This window comes from Onthophagus taurus, chromosome 11, assembly GCF_036711975.1.
Source record: "Onthophagus taurus isolate NC chromosome 11, IU_Otau_3.0, whole genome shotgun sequence".
Lineage (NCBI taxonomy): Eukaryota > Metazoa > Arthropoda > Insecta > Coleoptera > Scarabaeidae > Onthophagus > Onthophagus taurus.
Window position 1 is genome coordinate 16,892,159 of NC_091976.1, and position 19,710 is coordinate 16,911,868.

The following is a 19,710-nucleotide window of genomic DNA, read 5'->3' on the forward strand; positions in this document are numbered from 1 at the left end:
TATTTTAAGGATTTTAATAGAATAACTTATTTAAATTTAGTTTTTATTATTCAAGTCCTAAAGTCCAATTAATTCCTTGAACAACAAACAAAATTACTGGCTGCCATGCTACTAGCCATCTTATCCAATCTAATAGCTGTCCATAAAGTACATGGGGTTTCTCCCATGGATTACAAAACATTTTCTTTAAATCGACTTTTTCTTTACAATAAGGACAAGTTTGTTTTTTTCCAACTATACACCAACCTCTTATACAAAATTCATGGAAACTGAAAGTAATTTTTAATATTAAAACATTAAAAGAAAGTATTTGATTAAATTAGTCTTACACATGTTGACATGATAATTGATAAGTATTTTCTATTAAACCTTCCTCATCTGCCTGTACTAGTAATTTATTACCACAAACAGCACAAACGTTTGGTTCTAAGTTTCTTGTAGGCATTCCCTGAGATGTATAATACTAAAACAAAATAAATAAATATATTTACACATAATACATTTTTAACAAAATTACAACAATTAAGCATATTACTGTTAAGCCTATTACATATTACATATAATGTAAATATTTTTACTCATATTCTAAGTTTCAACACTTTTAGTTGGACAGCTCCATGCAAAAACATAGTATGTAGAAATACAATTGTTCCAAGAAAAGTATGTTTTAATGTTTATCTTGGTTAGGAAAGTTACATTTGATATAAAAGCCATTATAATCCTGATAAACATTTATACCTATATACAATTAACAACGAATGATTGGCAATTTAAGAAATGAAGATTTAACAGTATGTATAACATATTAGAAGAGGTGATTATATTGGAATTTTCATAAAAACTGCAAATGCTACAATACCTAATCATGATAAAATATCAGTGACGATAAATGCAAGAAGCGTGAAGTTTGCATGTATTTGTGGTAATTAACAGACAAAAGAATAATTGTTTATGTGAATTGACAAATTTGGGGTATAATGAGACGAGGTAAATTATGAATAGGTATTAACATAATAACACGCATTACTGGTAAAATGGATTTCATAATTAATATTGACCAAATTAACATAATATACTAAATAAGTAGTAAGATGTTAATGATGGTACACGAATGATTTAAGAACCATTACAAATAATAATATACAGCGTGTCCCCGAATTGTGTCCCCGTAAGGTATAATTGACGATAAATTTTTGAATTCAGATTCCATCTTTTGCAATTAAAGTCTGGATGTCATAAAACGAAATATAACCAAGTTTTACGTCAAATATGCTCAAAGTACCAAAGTTAAGGCAAGAAGTTTGTTAACCAGTGCAGGTAAAGTGGTCTTTCTGAGCAATGTACAATAACAGTTGATTAAGATAAAATGTTTGTTATGTTAAATTATAGCGATATGCCGAATTTTATTAATTTAGCATATAAAAGATTTTTTTCTAATATTCCGTTTTACAATAAAAACAAATGATCTGAGTGAACTAACAATTATCATTTGATAGCTTAGCTTTAGCCTATTATCAAATATTAATTGATCATGTTTACATTACAACATAAAATATTTATAGTGCAGTGCTATGGATTGTTGAACATTAGTTACACTGCAGTTTTAAGGCAGTTTGAGGAAAAATGTGGATTTTTAGTAGATGAAAAGACAATTAAGAGAGTTGTTAAAAAAATTTCGGAACCGGGCAATGTGGAAAATAAAAGGAAGGAAAAAAAGCTTTTAGATGCACATGATGCGGGGTCGATTGTTGCAGTAACGAACGCAATGGATTACAATGGAAGGTGTTGTTAAGAACAGGGCAGTTCAAGTCGGTATAAGGAAATCCCATTTACAAAGAATTTATCGAGAAAATAAAATATTGCCGTATAAACCAAAATTTAACCACACTATTGAATTAGGTGATGAAGCAAAAGGTTTAGATTATTATTTTTCGCTTGGGTACAAAATTTTGAAAGACATAATTTTTTATTAAAAAACATATTTTCGGACGAAGCATCGTTCACCACTAATGGAGTGGTTACATAACAAAATTGTCGATTCTGGTCAAAGACTACATTATCGCATAGCTTCTGAACGCCAGTATTCCCAGAAAGTGAATGTGTGGTGTGCTGTTTTGTGGGACGGTGTTATTAGACCTTACTTCATAAACGGCAATTTGAATCAACACCGATGTTTGGAAATACTAGAAAATTGTTTATTTTAATTGTTATTGTAATAATTTTAATTATTAATTGTTGCTTAATTCCTGACTCCAATGATGATATAGAACAGAAGATTTACAACCATAATGTTATCAACCTAAAATTTTACTAAATAAATTCTGTCTTTAATTTTCAGTATTAATTGATCATTGAAATTCTAAATGTAACAGGAATAAATACAATAAACAAGTTAAGGGCATAGTTCATGCTAATATAAACACTTTTGCTTATAATTATTAATATTTGCTAAAAATCACTGTCTTTATGTTTTAGACGTTATCAATTTCTTGACCTCTTAAGTCATTTCTTCACCCACCTACATTAATATTTTTGTTACATTTCGTCTCACCGCAAATGCTCTTAAAATATGTTAGAAGTTGTTTGGTATTTGACCGTCTTTGTGCATTTGTAAATCCAGCTATACTAGGGAATTTTGGAAATCTTTTCTTATGCCTACGTAAAAAGAATTACATTGAAACAATGACAAAGAGAGGTTTATGTGTCTTCTCAGATGTTTACTCTTCGATTATTGTTTAGGAATTGAAACTTTGGGATGTCCCGCATTATACTAGTTCTTTTATTTTATTACCTTACGTTTCTACAAAAACTAGAATTTCATTCAAAATTCATCGAGAAAAACTTTTTTTTCCAAGAAAATTTGTACACAAACATTTTATTGCATGAAAATATGTTTTAGCTACACTCTTAAACATAAGTGTAATTTTTTAGTACTTTTTGACAATAAAGAGTAACAAAATGTTGAAACTACTTTTTTCCCCTAACTCTATCTATGAAACTGCAACTATCACAGACAAAAATTGAATTGTCTTTCAATTGTTTCGATTTCCAATCATTTTCACCTGCACTCTCGCAAGACACTCTCAACTGTGCGTATTATCTTTATATAGATAGAGTATACTCTGTTGTATACCTTTGTTACAAAACCAACATATATCAATGTCTGCTTTACCGTGTTTTTGCAGTGTTTCAGTTCAATTAAGTTTCTACATCATCATATAGCTTTTCTGCTACTCTCTTATCTGTGATATCCTACTACAAATTACAGAAAATAGATATACCTGAAACAAACCCACACTCTATAATTTCATTTAAGCCGCGGTACTACAGGTGTCACAAAATATGATAGCCTAACTTTGCGATGTTGTAATTTTATTCGATTCGACAGAATTCTTGCGCGATCGATTCAGGAAGCGAATAGGGGTGACACTACGTTTACGGAAAACGTCATGCCGCTCAGGTCACCGTTTGGAACTGAGAGACAGGGAAGATTCCGTTGATTTTTGTGGATCAGCTGGTCAAGATCAACTCCTAGAACTACCTATATGCAACGTGTTTCCTTGGAGCTAGTCTCTGATTCGTGTCCACAAGAATCTCGACAGTTTGAAGCGCGCTCTTAAAAAGGGAAGGGACAACCTCGACGTCCAGTACCTCTTTGCCAGAGTGACTGCGTTCCCAAAGCGTCTATAGACCTGTGTGAAGGCGAAGGGTTCGGACTTCGAACTTTGATTGTTGTTTGTTAATGTTCGAATAATATTTATGCCAAATTTCGTATGTCTATGTACTTTCGTTGTGTTTTTATCAGCACAAATACCATGCTACTGGACTTTTGTGGCACCTGTATAACTGCAAATTATACAAGATTCGAAACACAAGTCGCCTATGTTTTAGGAAATCCGATAATGGATAAAATAGAAAATGTTTGTTTTATGTTAAGTTTAATGTCTATAAAATAAGTATAAACAGACGTTATCTTGGAATAATTTCTGATTTTCCCAATAACGATTGCAATTATATCCAGATTTTCATGTTTGTTGCGCTAATAATGTAGGTTATACAGGGTGCATCATAATATACGCAGGACTTCAGGTTGTGATAGCTTGTCCAAAAATTTGAAAAAAAATTTCTATCAACTTACCCTCTAAAATGTACCAGTTTCGAGATACAGGGTGTTGAAATTTAATAAAACAAATCGTTTTTTGCGAATATCTCCGGAACGTTTGTAAGCATTTTGTACTCATAATAAGCTAAGTTTTGTGCGAGAAAATTTTTTTTTAAAGTCATAATTGGTAAAGATTCTGAAAGTGGTTGTTTTTCTCCCTAACTTCTACGTGACTGGAAAAAGTACTGTTTTGAGACGCCCATTTGAACCGCCAATGTTTTCTACACAAAAAAGGTACTGAAGGTCATAAGCTCTAAAGTTGACCGTTTTCGTTCCAATACTTTTATGTTGAATAACATGATCAATTTTTTGAAATAAAAATTTTATTTTACGATTAAACAAAATTTATGTAAACGTTACAAGTAACAAAAGCAAGCGCAAACTTTATAACTGTAAAATAAAAAAAATGAAAAAATGATACAAAAGTTGTCTTTTCAAAATTCTCCAAACCGTAAAGGTAAATTTTATAACAAAACCTACCTCCTGTCAAAATAACAATTAGTTTGCACCTGCAAAAAGTAAACATGTATCACAAAATTAAAGATGAATTACACAAACGCTGAAATGTGCGAAATGCATTAACTTTACGGAATGGCGTGCGGTAATTCGGTAGAAGCAAGGCGGTTGTATCAAGAAAGACATCCTGATCGCCCAGTACCACACCATAACTTGTTTCTACGCATTCACCAACGACTATGGGAAAATGGAAGTTTTAAAAGGAATACTGCTGATAATGGGCGACCTATGGAGGTTGCAAATCCCCAAGTAGAAGTGGCTGTCCTCAACGAAATTGATGAAAATCCGACCACAAGTACCAGAAAAATTGCTCACACCTTAAACCTATCTCACTCGACGGTTTGGAGAATTTTGAAAAGGCAACTTTTGTATCACTACCATATCCAAAGAGTACAAGCCTTATTGCCAAGAGATTTTCCGCCAAGATTGGCTTTTTGTACATGGATGCAAGAATTCAATTTTCACAATAACCATATATGGCCAGAAGAAATTGCAGAAGGCCATCATCAGCAACAATTTTCCCTAAATGTTTGGGCTGCCATCGTGCAGATTATTGACAATTTCTAGAAGAAGTACTGCCGGAACTGCTGGAAGATGTACCGCTTCAAATAAGACAAAACATGTACTTTATGCATGATGGAGCTCCGGCCCACTTTAGCATGGTTGCTCGCCAATACTTCTACGATGCATACCCAGACTGTTGGATCGGTCGAGGAGGTCCGCACCCTTGGCCACCGCGATCTCCCGAACTTAATTGTTTAGATTTTTTCTTTTGGGGCCGTCTGAAAACCCTAGTCTACGATACACCAGTTGAAAATGTTGATCAATTAAGAGAGCGCATTGTTATATCTTGCGACATAATTCGGAACACTCCGGGAATTTTCCTGCGTGTTAGACAGTCAATGGGTCGAAGAATTGCTGCGTGCATTTAAGCTAACGGTGGACATTTCCAACATTTAATTTAACTGTGTATGATTTGTAATTGTTTTTTTTTTTAATTATGCAATTATGAAGTTAACGTTTGCTTTTGTTACTTGTTCTAACGTAAAGTAAAATTTTTATTTTAAAAAATTGACCATGTTATTCAACATAAAAGTTGATTTTTCTGGAAAATGATCAACTTTAGAGCCCATGACCTTCAGTACCTTTTTTGTGTAGAAAACATTGGCAGTTCAAATGGGCGTCTCAAAACCATACTCTTTCCAGCGGCGTAAAAGTTGGGGAGAAAAATGTTCACCAATTATGACTTTCAAAAATTTTTCTCGCATAAAACTTAGCTTATTATGAGTAGAAAATGCTTACAAAAACTGTTTTCTGTACGATAAACGGTTCCGGAGATATTCGCAAAAAACGAATTTTTTTTTATTAAATTTCAACTCCCTGTATCTTGAAAATGGTGCATTTTAGAGGGTAAGTTGATAGAAACTTTTTTCAAATTTTTGGACAAGCATATCCTGCGCGTATATTATAAAACAGCCTGTATATGTTGTGTAAAACAAACCAGCAAAACTGAAGAATTACCATAAATTAAAATTAAGCTATTTATGTAACTGATTTAAATTTTCTATTTGGAAACATGTATATCGTTGAATTTAGGACATCATTGAGATGTAAATTAAAAATCAAAGTTAATTTAGTAGTAGTTGATGAAGCTAATTAGTTTTGCTCACATTTATTAATTGAGCAAATCCCAATACAAGTGTTTGTGTATTTTAAAAACATCACTGTTAATTTTTAAAATACATTTATAGATTATTTTTCTAAATAATAATTCAAATGGAATAAGAAATTGAAATCACAAATTGTGGATTCTAATTAATCCTATCTCTGTTATGTTTAAAGATAAACCTTTTACATCAGCATCTAATTTTGAAATTATATCATTTTAATCCAATTTTTTACTTACACCAATTTGTGAAGCCATTTTATCAGCACATATTTCAGAAATATCCCTTCCTAAGACACCATAATACAGCCCATAAAAGATAAATAATAAACCACAATCCATCCAAACATTTGGTTTCACTTTAAAAACTATGTTTAAACCGAAAAACGTCGCCATCATAATAATGTAACCAATAATACCCAAAACATAGCTTAATTTATAAATAAATAAAAACCATTTGTACACTAATCTTGGTGTTGTACCCTGTATAGGCCTTTGAATTGCTTTTCTAACTATTAAACCAGTTATACACGAAAATAATAACCAGATAAAAATAAATCTCCACCACTGATGTTTTAAACAAAATCCGATTGGTATAAGCCACATAGCTAATAGTGTCGTTAACTAAAAAATCACAAAGATATCATAAAAAGTGACTAAATTGAATTAAAACTTACCGAATATGATTTATAATGCCTTCTTTTCCATTCTAAAAGTACAAATTGGGCAATGACTAGAGTTCCAATTAAAATAAGGATCATTTCAAAATGCATCTTATCGTGTCCCTTGTGCTGTTCATGTAATTTCTGGTGCTGTAGCCTTCAAAATAAAAGATTCATACACAAAGTCTTAAAATAAAACCAAATAAAATCAATAATAATTCCAACCTCCATTTTTCCTCCGGGGTTAAATCGGCCTCTGTCTATAATAACAAACATCGAAAAAAGTCCATTTAGTTTAATTATAAATATTATCGATTTAATTTAATAAAACTCATTCTGACTTGAAAATTTATTAAACGTCATAACCTCACCTTGTTACGCATGTCTATAGGTTCATGCAGATCCATTTTTTTGGTATTTTTAAGTGTCTTATTGAATAATGTTCAACTAAAAAATCTTAAACCTGGCTTTAGATTAAATTATACAGGGTGAATTAATTAATTAAAGTTTTATCACACATTTGTCACTCGTTTGTCAAACAAACCGTAAAGCGCCAATTACGCCATCTGTTGTGATGACGTTACCTTACGAGTGAGCTGGAAAATACATTTAAAAGTTTTTAATAAAAACTGTATACTTTGCGTGTTACGCGTGCTTGAGATAAAAGCCATAAAAACAATTATTAAAAAATATTTTAGAGTTTTTAAGAATGAGAATAAAGTGTTTTTACTTAGTTGTTATCTGATAAGAAAATTGTTTGGTGTCTTGTTTGTAGTGCCATCTATCGGTATAATCGTTTTAGACATGTATTTTAAATTTATATATATATATAGAAATAATAGAATTAATAATAAATTAATATATATTAATATTCGATCCATATATGTTAATAATTCTAAATTAATTATATATTAAATTAATTATTTAATTAATTAATAAATCCCGCCATCTATTGGATGACAACGAAAAATTAGTTGAGTTGTCAAAATATTTGATAACATAACCGCAAACGTAAGGAGTTTTAATTTAAAAATCATATTTCCACTTAGTTTAACGTAAATGTATTGGAAATTGAGTATTATATAACCACAATGGAAGATTATACCGTTTTTTTCTATTATATTTCGGCGTTTTTAGCCTCTGCAGTAATTTCGGTAATTTAACCTAAAAATTAATCATGTTTTTTACCAGCTTTCCTCATTATTTCCACGATTTTTTATTATATAACATTATTTAACTAACAAATTTTTTCAAGGGATGGTTAATATTAATATCAAGCACAAATGCTTATCCAAACATAATAAGAACGAAAAAGGAAAAGTATTTTAGGAACCCTATTACAGGAGAAAATGTAGTTTTCCCCACACTAAATGAAAACCCAACTTTAGATTTAAGTGTAATAGTGCCGGCTTATAATGAAGAAGAAAGATGTAAATAGCATAATTTTTTTTGGTATTTAACAATGATTTTTAATTTTAATTTTAGTATGTCCAATGTTGGATGAGTGTATTGAATTTTTAGAAGGAAGATTTAAATCGACAGGGTTTAAATATGAGATAATTATAGTTAATGATGGTAGTAAAGATAAAACAGTGCAGGTAGCCGAAAAATATTGCAAAAAATTAGGTGTTGATAAATTTAGAATTTTGGATTTGGAGTATAATCGGGGAAAAGGTGGAGCTGTTCGTTTGGTAAACAATCCTAGATTAGATTAAACACTTCTTATACTTTTTATGCTGTAATACTTAGGGTATACAATGTGGAAGAGGTTCTTTATTATTATTTGTTGATGCTGATGGAGCAACAAAATTTGCCGATTTTGATAAAGTTGAAAAGAAATTGTTTGAATTAATTTCAACAACCAATTCTAAAGATAGTGCAGATAAATTAGCAATGTCAATAGGTTCAAGATCCCATTTACAAGATGAAGCCATAGCAGAAAGAAGTTTATTCAGAACAATTTTAATGTACGGTTTTCATTTCTTGGTTTGGTTATTTGCAGTTCGTACAATTAAGGATACACAATGTGGTTTTAAATTATTTACAAGAAAAACGGCGAAATTGTGTTTTGAATCATTACATGTTGAAAGATGGTAAATATCGACGAAAATTAATTTAATAAATCAATAAATTTGGAAATACACTTTAGGGCTTTTGATGTAGAGTTATTGTACATAGCTGAAAAGTTAAAAATTCCAATTGCTGAAGTAGCTGTTAATTGGACTGAAATTGATGGGTCTAAAATAACACCTTTTTGGAGTTGGGTTCAAATGGGGGTTGATCTTGGATTGATTTGGTTGAGATATACAACTACAGCTTGGAAAATAAAAGCTAAAGAAGATCTGAAATGATTTATTAGGTAAAGATTATAATTTTTATCAGATTAAGCATTTTATAACTTATTTGATAAGTTGGTATTTAAATAAAATAATCTGTCTTAAATTCGACTATTTTCCTCTTTTTTTGTTTGTTCCTTTTCCATTTTTCAATAAAGGTTTACTTCTATAGAAATAATTAAATTTAATGATATTGTCTTATAAAATATATAATTTTTGAAATATTAAGATTTTCCTGAAACAAATATACAGGTATTTTATCAACACTTGTGCTAATTTTGTAACCACGACGAACTTGTTGCCAAAAATACATTATTTTAAACGGAATAATGCAGTTATTGAATAATATAGCATTCTTTCCTGACTTTTTTTTTCGAGAGAACCTTAGCTAGGAAATATATTTGCATTTTTTCAAACTGACGTGATTCCTTTCGTAGTACAGATTTCAGATAATTTTGATCGAACTGAGGTTAAATAATAACTATTTTTTTCATCTAACTTGATTAAATAAGCTCAAACGGGAGCGGCATATCCCGTTCGAGCTTATTTAATCAAGTTAATTTTCAATGGTTGAATTGGAAGAAGAGGAACAATTGAATTTTTACCGAAATCATAAGATTTAATTCAGTTACATTTCTTTCTGAGATGATATTTTGGATGAACTAAATCAGAAGTTGAGACGAAGTTCAGAGAGTAACTCTTAATCTCATAGCTAATTGTTAGGAAAATTTAAAAACGTCTTGGTTAGATTAAGTTATGAAGGTTGCACAATGTGAACATTTAACTTTGTTTTAACTATTTATTTTATTATTTAAATTATTTAAAAGTTTGGTTATCTACTATTGTTATTTTTATCATTCTAAACAAATTTGAAATAATTAAATTTTAATGTAATCTTTTTTGCAAATTTTTTTATATGATTATGAATCTCTTTTTCCTTCCTAGTTCGGTCCTCTATGTTTCCCAGCTGGTATACTAAACTCCAGCTTTCGTACCACTTCATTGAGGAACGTTTAGGAGGTCTGGTCCCATGTGATTTTCCCTCTGACGATTTTCGGCAATCTGTGTTTTAGCATTCTCCCGACATGGTCTTTCCATTTATAAGAAGCGGCTCTTGCAGTAACATGTGGATGTGCAATTGAGTATTCAACAAACAAATTTGTTACGCAGTTATAAAATTTGGCAAAAAATCATGAATTTAATTGTAAATACTATCACAAATTCCGAACAAGAGATACTAAACAAATCTCATTTTACAACGGGTTTTAGGAGCAACTTCTCTGTCCGAAATCCACATTTCTCAACTCTATTCTTTATTTGGTTTCTGCACTTCCTTCTTGACTGGACTAGACTATACTACTTTGTTGTTTTTGGGACTGCTATGAACTGATTCCTTGGAAACTACTCTTTCCACTGAACTACTTCTCTAAATGCATCCCTGGTCTTGGAAACTTTCTACTCAATACTCACTGCTAACTCGAAGCTTCTTCTGGCGACCTTCTCTATTAAACTCCTCTCTAGAAACTCTAACCCTTCATCTCTACCACAAACTACGAGCTCTTGGGAATCCCCGGCCGAACTCCAAAAACTCCGAACTCTCTTCTTCCGTCGAACTTCCCCGCTACATTTCGGACTTTTTTCCGTCTGAGATTATGACTAGTCGACACAAACTCGAATCACTGAAAACGTTCCTCACTAAACTAAAATAGGGGAGAAATCCTACAGACAACCCTTCTATAAATAATGAAACAAAAATCTGACTATGTCCTGCAACCCATATTTTCTCGTAAAAACAGCGAGCAATTATTCGAAGTATTTTTATCTCTGTGGTTCTGAAAAGTCTTTTGGTTGTGATATTTTATATCCTTGTTTCAAGGGCATATGTCAGCATATGATCCTCACCTTATTTTTTGTTTGTGAGTATTTGTTCCTCCATATAACGTCTCGGAGGCATCCTAATACCACCGCTGCACTTGTGGTATGTGTTCTGATTTCTTTTTTCAGGTTTCTATTACAAGTCTCTTGTGATGTCATCATTATGGGATTGTAACTACTAGGAATCTATTGCTCCGAGATATTTCAACCGTATGACCTGATTTTTGGTACGATTGTAAACCACTAGTTTACACCATCTTGGTTCTTTTGCTATTGTTTAGGAATGCGTGTTTTATGCTGAGGTTTTTCTCGAATTTGAACAGAATTCTTTGGAGGCTTACGTAGAATGGTATAGCAAATTATTCTTATATCTTTTGAAACGAAAAAAGATCAACTTTTTTAAACATGGCAAATAAAAATTAATATGTCCGAAGAATTTTGCAAAAAATATAAATTGTTTGACCTGCTTTAGTTATTTATATGTATATATAGATTCTTTATATACCCTCAACCGAGATGAATGGGAACTCTGGGGTTAATCGGGACGGTGCGATTGGGGTTAAGCTTTTTTACAGGAGACATGAGGATATCCTCACAGAAAAGCTTTGTGAAAATAAATAACAATTATTCCACTGTAAGGTTTTTTACGCAATACAGTTTATTTTTCTTACTTTTGATGAAGTAAATGAAAAATATTTTTAAAAATCTTTTAGAAGCCCCAATTAACCCCATAGCCCCGTCTCTTACAGCATAAGTTCTGAAAAATGTCCCGATTCACCTTAGTTTGATGGTACATTATATTTGATAATACTTAGATACAGAGACATTGTATATGTAGACGTTAATGTTGAGTTAGTCTTCTTGTATAACTTATATCGGTCTTTAATGCATACTGGATGTTGGTAATATTTACTTCCTTAAGGAGTCACGAGCTGAGGCTGACGGTGTTATAACTGCTCTATATTTCTTGACTTCTTTATATAAAGAGGATTGGCCTTGTTTTTGCAATCATTGGTGGTTTCCTCCGTTGGTGCTTGGTCACTGTGGTGCTGGTCGAAAATTATTTATGTGTACATTTACAAGATCTGCAGTCCGTTGCTTCTTTATAAAATGGGGACGTGCCTCGTTTCTTCAATAATTGATGGTTTTCTGTGGGATAGCTCCAACACATTTTCACCTTCTGTATTCATATGTCAATATCGGTTTAACATCACAAGATGAAATTCTAGGTAAAATTGCTAGTAAGTTGGTCATTTAAGGTATCTTAGTTCCGCCTAAACAACGCTATTCCTGGAATAAATAATGTACTACTCTCCACTTCAAGAGGTCGCGAGAGCTAACGGTGTTATTGTGGTTGTGGTATTCGTCACAGATCATTAACTTTCACAGGATTTGCAGTGCTCTGTGTTTTTATACGATGACCTATGAGTTGGTTTCCTCGATCATTGGTTTCCTGCGGGTTCTCTCCATCATATTTTAATTATTATCGTATCATTTTTTTAACCATTTGTCTAATTTCGGCAGCTCGTATAATAATGACCTCGCAGTTAAAGCAAGTTGTCCAGATGATGAACCCATGCAAGTTTGTTTACATCAGCGAGATAAATATGCATATCTTAATTTCTTACAGTCTATGCTGTATATGATTGACCTGATGATATAGTGCCGATATAATCTCATTATAGTGTAATATATTGATTGACCGATAACTAGATAAATATCTATTTTGGAGAGCTTTATTTTGAAGTGGACGTCTATTGAGTTAAACATATTCAGCAATAATACTGTTGAATCCTCTGCTAATCTAGGCCTAACATATGATTGGAAGGATGTTCTTTTTGGTTCCTGGGTGGTAGCCATACGATGGGGCATGGATTTGCTACACCAAACGTGTTATTTAAGGTGCTGAGCAACAATTAATCGATCGTTCTGGAAATCACGACAGCGAAGAATATTTTCGAGAATCTCATAACTTCGAAGTTTTTTTCAGCTGAATTTAGTAGAACAGTTTAAGTGAATCTGATTCCAAGTTTCGAGGCCTGAGCATTCATTAATTTCATTTGCGAATTCCAAAATGTAAAATATTGAACATATTGACATATTGAATTATTTTTGAGGATGAGACACTCTGTCAATTTTTGTTTCGAACTTCCACGTGGCCCGCTAAGTAAAATACCAGATTGCTGCGGAGTTATTGGAAGGCTTTTGATTTGGTGTGGCACAAAGGCATTCTATGTATATAAGCTAAATACGCTGGAAATTCCTTACTATCTCCTAAAGTTATTTAAACAATTCCTATCAAAACACTATTCACTCGTGGGAAAAACTAAAAAACCTCTACTTCCGCAGTTTTTCCATACAACAAAGTAATTCACAAGGATCTTCAATTTCAACTAGTTTTTTTTAATTAAATTTCTCTGGTTGCAGAAATTGCATTGAAAACTCAGTTTTTTGTTCCTTTACTCTCAATGTAAGCTGCTTCTCCAGAAATAACAATCCAATCGTCCACCATTTCAGTCACATTAATCTGCAAATATTTGGGCGTAACCTTTGACAGAACCCGTAACTTTTCTGCTCACCCCATCAAAGTAACGATATAGTCAAGAACTATGTAGCCAATCATCGAATACGAATCGATTATCTTTCATGACGCGCCAAGAGGGTCAAAGTACCACTTAGAAGTTACAGAATGCGCGGCGGTCAGATCGATTTCTATCAATTCTTGTAACGACGTCTTCTACAGCTTTACTAAAATTATTCCTATCTGCTTTCGCCTACAAGTTTTATCCAGTAAGGTTGCCAATCTTGGTGGTTATCTCTTGTAGAGCCCTCTTAATGTTATTTCATTCTTCATCTATATCTTAACTCAAGTTCGTTTTCGCAGACTGATATCTTGCTGGCATGCAAGTAGAGTAATCTCATTTTGAATTTGAATCTCAGTGCGTCTGTGTTCCACTTCACTATTTTCTTGCCTATTCGCGTTGTCATGGTCACAGTTTGCCTCTTTGTATGTTCGCACATTTATTATCGATGTGGTGTGTCTCTGTGTTATGAGAACATAATTAATTTGATTCGTCCTGGTTGGTTCTGGAATCTGACATGTACCCTTATAGGTGTCCTTTCTTTGGAAATCTGTGCTTTTTACCTTCATTGCTATGGCGTTTACCATTTGGTACAGTGTTGTTTCGTTCAGGCTTGTTTCAATATGTAGGGTGAACTTTCCTGCTACTTCTGTTCCCACTATCATCAGTAAATCATGTCCCGTATCTCTCCCGCATCCATTTTCCAGTTTATAAAAGATAGAACACGTCCTCTTCTTCATCGTCACTTTCTTCTATGGGCACATACCCACTTGAAATAGATCACTGACCTTTTAATATTACTGAAGACATAGAAACCCGTTCCATTATGACCTGTCTTATATGGTCTTCCACTATAGAATATTGAAAAATTCTTCTTATCTACTCTATACTTTAGCAGTGCATCTCCAATCTCCATCACCTTTCTTGTCTACAGCACAGTCCTTACGTTCCATGTAATCCCATAGTAATCATTTAACACTCTATCAGGACGTATTTATAAATGAGAAGACTGATGGCTAATCCGACAATGTCACTGATTTCGTGCAGAAGGACCAAGGTCGATAGCCATATATATTTGGACATGTTGCTGTTCTATTATATTTACGGATTGTATTTGTATGCTTTTTGAAGGATTGTTTGTTACATCCGAATATAAAATTTGTTCTCTCTCTTAAAAAAGCGAAAAAGCATTAATGCAGTTTAATAATTGATACCTCAATAAAGGAATGATTTTTTAAAAACGATCGTTTTAAAAAGCTTATAATCTCATTTATAAATGTTGATACTATCAACTGTTAAACGTTACATTTAAAGTATTTAAAGTTAAATACTCTGCTTTAAAGACAGAATATAAATTTTGTTGTGCTTAAACATTTTTTCCTCAAGAACAAAAAGATGTTTTCAAAAACTGCTTTTTATGTTAAAAAGTTTTTTGTGATTTTTTTTTAAATAGGAATTCGTTTTAGGTATAGTTAAAGTTCAAAAATTATTTATACAAATTTATTCATGTTCATCAGTTATAAATTATAACTGACTCATTTGAACTTGTTTTATTTAAATAAAATAACAATGTGTCTTAATAAATCGGTTATTTTCACCTTGTATTCTTCATTCCTTTTCATTTCTTCCAACAAATGTTTGCTTCTATTAAAATAATAAAATTCCCTAAAAATATCTTCATCCAAACTAATTTTTTGTCCTAAATCATCTCCAATAAAAGCGATAGTTCCAAACCAAGTTGCTTCAACTATAGCTAATCTTTTATAAAAATCGACGCATTCCCAAAATTCGGGATACGATATAATCATTTTTATTTCAATTTCGTGCTTTTCCAAACTTCTTTTTAAACATTCGTAATAAAAATCTAATAATCTTTTAAAATTATCGTTTAAATCCTTGTAAGATAAATTCAAATACATTGTTAATAAAACGTCGTAAACGGAAGGAATGTATCTAGCAAATTGGAAATCAACTAAAATACAATCCAGGTTATTTTTGGTTTTTCGAAACATTGCGTTATTGCTCCATAAATCACAATGGGTTATGGTATTTCGAAATCTTTTTGAAGGTTTAATTAATTCGTAAACATCTTTTTCGATAAATTCAATTAAATTTTTTGAAGTTTGTTGTTTGTAAATTTTAAATTCAGGCATTGTTTCGATACAATCCAAAACGGCTTTTAAAATATTCTTACTCAGTTTATTCCTGGGATGCTCTTCGTTTGGCGAAAACGAAACTTCTTTGAATTCATCGTAAAACTCATCAATTAATTGATAATTTTCATTTAGCTCTCGTCGTTTTTCTTCAAAAATGATCGAAGATGCATGTAAATAAGCTAAACTTTTAAGAGCTGCTTCTAAGTGGTTTAAATCCAACGATTTTCCTGGAATATTTTCGTAACCCAATCGGTTTAAATCTTCCAAAATAATAAATTCTTTGTTATCTGTTAAATACATTTTCGGAGAAAATGCTTCATCGAAATATGTTTGGAAATGATGGATTAAATTTGAGTATAGTAGCGCTTCTTTTTGGAAAACTCCTAATTTTTTGATATAATCGACGTGTTCTTTTGATGGCTTCGGAAACGTTTTTAAAAAGAAGGTTGTATTCTTTTTAATGTTACATTCGGAATAATATATTTTTAATAAACTGTGATCACCGAGAAATCCTAAAACTGAATTAAATTTTGTTATGGTGTATTTTTCAAAATTTGTTTTGTTGTTATAGGCGTTTAAAACTTTTTCACATTCTTCTTTAGAAATCATTGTAAATGAGGATGTTTTAGAGTACTGATGTTAAATTTAAATTTAAGGAGTTTATATTTTAGTTTTTTTGTTTGTATAGTGAACAATAGATTTGATATAAACTTTTCCGTTTATAATGGAAATTATTTTGGTCTATTTTAAGTAATAATTTAGTTTTTATTTTGTTACAAGTAAATTTATGAAGAAAATATTGTCCTAATTTTGATTTATTTTTGAAGTTATCCCCCAATTAGATAGGATTTTACATGTATAGTATTTTGGTTATAACAGGAGCACTTTTCAACAAATTTTGATGAACAATATCTCATTCGAAAGCTTAATCCTCAATCAACACGAGAGTGGAAATGTCCGATTTGAAGTACAACTTTTATACTAACACTTGTTTCTAAAACGTTCAGAATCCCGTGCTCTACCAACAATGACTTCATCCAATTTTCAATTTTTTCGAATTTTTCTCGATAGTTATGCATCTGAGAGCAAAAGTATAAAAGAGCAATATTGTTAAGAATAAAGTTCGCCACAACTTTAAAACTTTTTTTTCTAAATCGTTTCGAATCTCATACTATAACAATAACAAGACGTACAATCTCGATTTCATCTAATTTTCACCTTTTTGAATTTATCTCAATATTTATGCATCTGACAGCAAAAGTGCAAAAGAGCAATGTTGTTAAGAATAATGTTTGCTACAACTTTTATATTAAACCTTTTTTCTAAAACGTTCCTAATTCCGTGCTCTACCAACAACATGTAAAATCACGATTTCATCTAATTTTCACCTTTCTCAATTTATCTGGATATTTATGCATCTGAGAGCAAAAAAATAAAAGAGCAATATTGTTAAGAATAAAGTTTTCTACAACTTTCATACTAAAACTTTTTTTCTAAAACAATTCGAATCTCGTACTCTACCAACAACAAGATGTAAAATCGCAATTTCATCTAATTTTCACCTTTTTGAATTTATCTCAATATTTATGCATCTGACAGCAAAAGTGCAAAAGAGCAATGTTGTTAAGAATAATGTTTGCTACAACTTTTATATTAAACCTTTTTTCTAAAACGTTCCTAATTCCGTGCTCTACCAACAACATGTAAAATCACGATTTCATCTAATTTTCACCTTTCTCAATTTATCTGGATATTTATGCATCTGAGAGCAAAAAAATAAAAGAGCAATATTGTTAAGAATAAAGTTTTCTACAACTTTCATACTAAAACTTTTTTTCTAAAACAATTCGAATCTCGTACTCTACCAACAACAAGATGTAAAATCGCAATTTCATCTAATTTTCACCTTTTTGAATTTATCTCGATATTTATGCATCTGACAGCAAAAGTGTAAAAGAGCAATGTTGTTAAGAATAATGTTGGCTACAACTTTTATATTAAACCTTTTTTCTAAAACGTTCCAAATTCCGTGCTCTACCAGCAACATGTAAAATCACGATTTCATCTAATTATCACCTTTCTCAATTTATCTGGATATTTATGCATCTGAGAGCAAAAAAATAAAAGAGCAATATTGTTAGGAATAAAGTTTTCTACAACTTTCATACTAAAACTTTTTTTCTAAAACGATTCGAATCTCGTACTCTACCAACAGCAAGATGTAAAATCGCAATTTCATCTAATTTTCACCTTTTTGAATTTATCTCGATATTTATGCATCTGATAGCAAAAGTGCAAAAGAGCAATGTTGTTAAGAATAATGTTTGCTACAACTTTTATATTAAACCTTTTTTCTAAAACGTTCCAAATTCCGTGCTCTAATATGTAAAATCACGATTTCATCTAATAATCACCTTTTTCAATTTATCTAAATATTTATGCATCTGAGAGCAAAAAAATAAAAGAGCAATATTATTAAGAATAAAGTTTGCTATAACTTTCATACTAAAACTTTTTTTCTAAAACATTTCGAATCTCGTACTCTACCAACAACAAGATGCAAAATCACAATTTTATCTAATTTTCACCTTTTTGAATTTATCTCGATATTTATGCATCTAACAGCAAGAGTGCAAAAGAGCAATGTTGTTAAGAATAATGTTTGCTACAACTTTTATATTTAACCTTTTTTGTAAAACGTTCCAAATTCGTACTCTACCAACAACATGTAAAATCACGATTTCATCTAATTATCACCTTTTTCAATTTATCTAGATATTTATGCATCTGAGAGCAAAAAAATAAAAGAGCAATATTGTTAAGAATAAAGTTTTCTACAACTTTCATACTAAAACTTTTTTTCTAAAACAATTCGAATCTCGTACTCTACCAACAACAAGATGTAAAATCGCAATTTCATCTAATTTTCACCTTTTTGAATTTATCTCAATATTTATGCATCTGACAGCAAAAGTGCAAAAGAGCAATGTTGTTAAGAATAATGTTTGCTACAACTTTTATATTAAACCTTTTTTCTAAAACGTTCCTAATTCCGTGCTCTACCAACAACATGTAAAATCACGATTTCATCTAATTTTCACCTTTCTCAATTTATCTGGATATTTATGCATCTGAGAGCAAAAAAATAAAAGAGCAATATTGTTAAGAATAAAGTTTTCTACAACTTTCATACTAAAACTTTTTTTCTAAAACAATTCGAATCTCGTACTCTACCAACAACAAGATGTAAAATCGCAATTTCATCTAATTTTCACCTTTTTGAATTTATCTCGATATTTATGCATCTGACAGCAAAAGTGTAAAAGAGCAATGTTGTTAAGAATAATGTTGGCTACAACTTTTATATTAAACCTTTTTTCTAAAACGTTCCAAATTCCGTGCTCTACCAGCAACATGTAAAATCACGATTTCATCTAATTATCACCTTTCTCAATTTATCTGGATATTTATGCATCTGAGAGCAAAAAAATAAAAGAGCAATATTGTTAGGAATAAAGTTTTCTACAACTTTCATACTAAAACTTTTTTTCTAAAACGATTCGAATCTCGTACTCTACCAACAGCAAGATGTAAAATCGCAATTTCATCTAATTTTCACCTTTTTGAATTTATCTCGATATTTATGCATCTGATAGCAAAAGTGCAAAAGAGCAATGTTGTTAAGAATAATGTTTGCTACAACTTTTATATTAAACCTTTTTTCTAAAACGTTCCAAATTCCGTGCTCTAATATG

The 19,710-nt window shown here is 31.2% G+C and overlaps 3 protein-coding genes across 3 annotated transcripts; 1 reads left to right on the top strand and 2 right to left on the bottom strand.

The window, feature by feature from the left end:
• Positions 1 to 26: 26 nt before the first annotated feature.
• Positions 27 to 7,579, bottom strand: LOC111429489 (E3 ubiquitin ligase Rnf121). Its single transcript, XM_023065416.2, has 6 exons — positions 7,378 to 7,579; positions 7,232 to 7,266; positions 7,022 to 7,163; positions 6,585 to 6,968; positions 330 to 463; positions 27 to 269 (listed from the first exon to the last, which is right to left on the bottom strand). The coding sequence occupies exons 1-6, from the start codon at positions 7,411 to 7,413 to the stop codon at positions 47 to 49; spliced, it is 954 nt and encodes a 317-aa protein (XP_022921184.1). The 5' UTR covers positions 7,414 to 7,579; the 3' UTR covers positions 27 to 46.
• Positions 7,580 to 7,978: 399 nt separating this feature from the next.
• Positions 7,979 to 9,453, top strand: LOC111429480 (Dolichyl-phosphate beta-glucosyltransferase wollknaeuel). Its single transcript, XM_023065405.2, has 5 exons — positions 7,979 to 8,160; positions 8,262 to 8,436; positions 8,492 to 8,697; positions 8,756 to 9,099; positions 9,156 to 9,453. The coding sequence occupies exons 1-5, from the start codon at positions 8,098 to 8,100 to the stop codon at positions 9,355 to 9,357; spliced, it is 990 nt and encodes a 329-aa protein (XP_022921173.2). The 5' UTR covers positions 7,979 to 8,097; the 3' UTR covers positions 9,358 to 9,453.
• Positions 9,454 to 15,313: 5,860 nt separating this feature from the next.
• Positions 15,314 to 16,564, bottom strand: LOC111429433 (uncharacterized). The gene has a single exon (XM_023065349.2). It carries the CDS (start codon positions 16,562 to 16,564, stop codon positions 15,350 to 15,352), a length of 1,215 nt encoding a protein of 404 aa, XP_022921117.2. The 3' UTR covers positions 15,314 to 15,349.
• Between the last annotated feature and the right edge of the window lie 3,146 nt (positions 16,565 to 19,710).

Excerpts from the sequence above, each read along its gene's own strand:
- LOC111429433 (XM_023065349.2), bottom strand. The coding sequence starts at position 16,564 with ATGATTTCTAAAGAAGAATGTGAAAAAGTTTTAAACGCCTATAACAAC.
- LOC111429489 (XM_023065416.2), bottom strand. The coding sequence starts at position 7,413 with ATGGATCTGCATGAACCTATAGACATGCGTAACAAG. Across the intron at positions 7,267-7,377 it reads CTATAGACATGCGTAACAAG|ACAGAGGCCGATTTAACCCC; the intron begins GTGAGGTTATGA and ends TTGTTATTATAG. Across the intron at positions 6,969-7,021 it reads GGCATTATAAATCATATTCG|TTAACGACACTATTAGCTAT; the intron begins GTAAGTTTTAAT and ends GTGATTTTTTAG.
- LOC111429480 (XM_023065405.2), top strand. The coding sequence starts at position 8,098 with ATGGAAGATTATACCGTTTTTTTCTATTATATTTCGGCGTTTTTAGCC. Across the intron at positions 8,161-8,261 it reads TAGCCTCTGCAGTAATTTCG|GGATGGTTAATATTAATATC; the intron begins GTAATTTAACCT and ends AATTTTTTCAAG. Across the intron at positions 8,698-8,755 it reads AAGGTGGAGCTGTTCGTTTG|GGTATACAATGTGGAAGAGG; the intron begins GTAAACAATCCT and ends TGTAATACTTAG.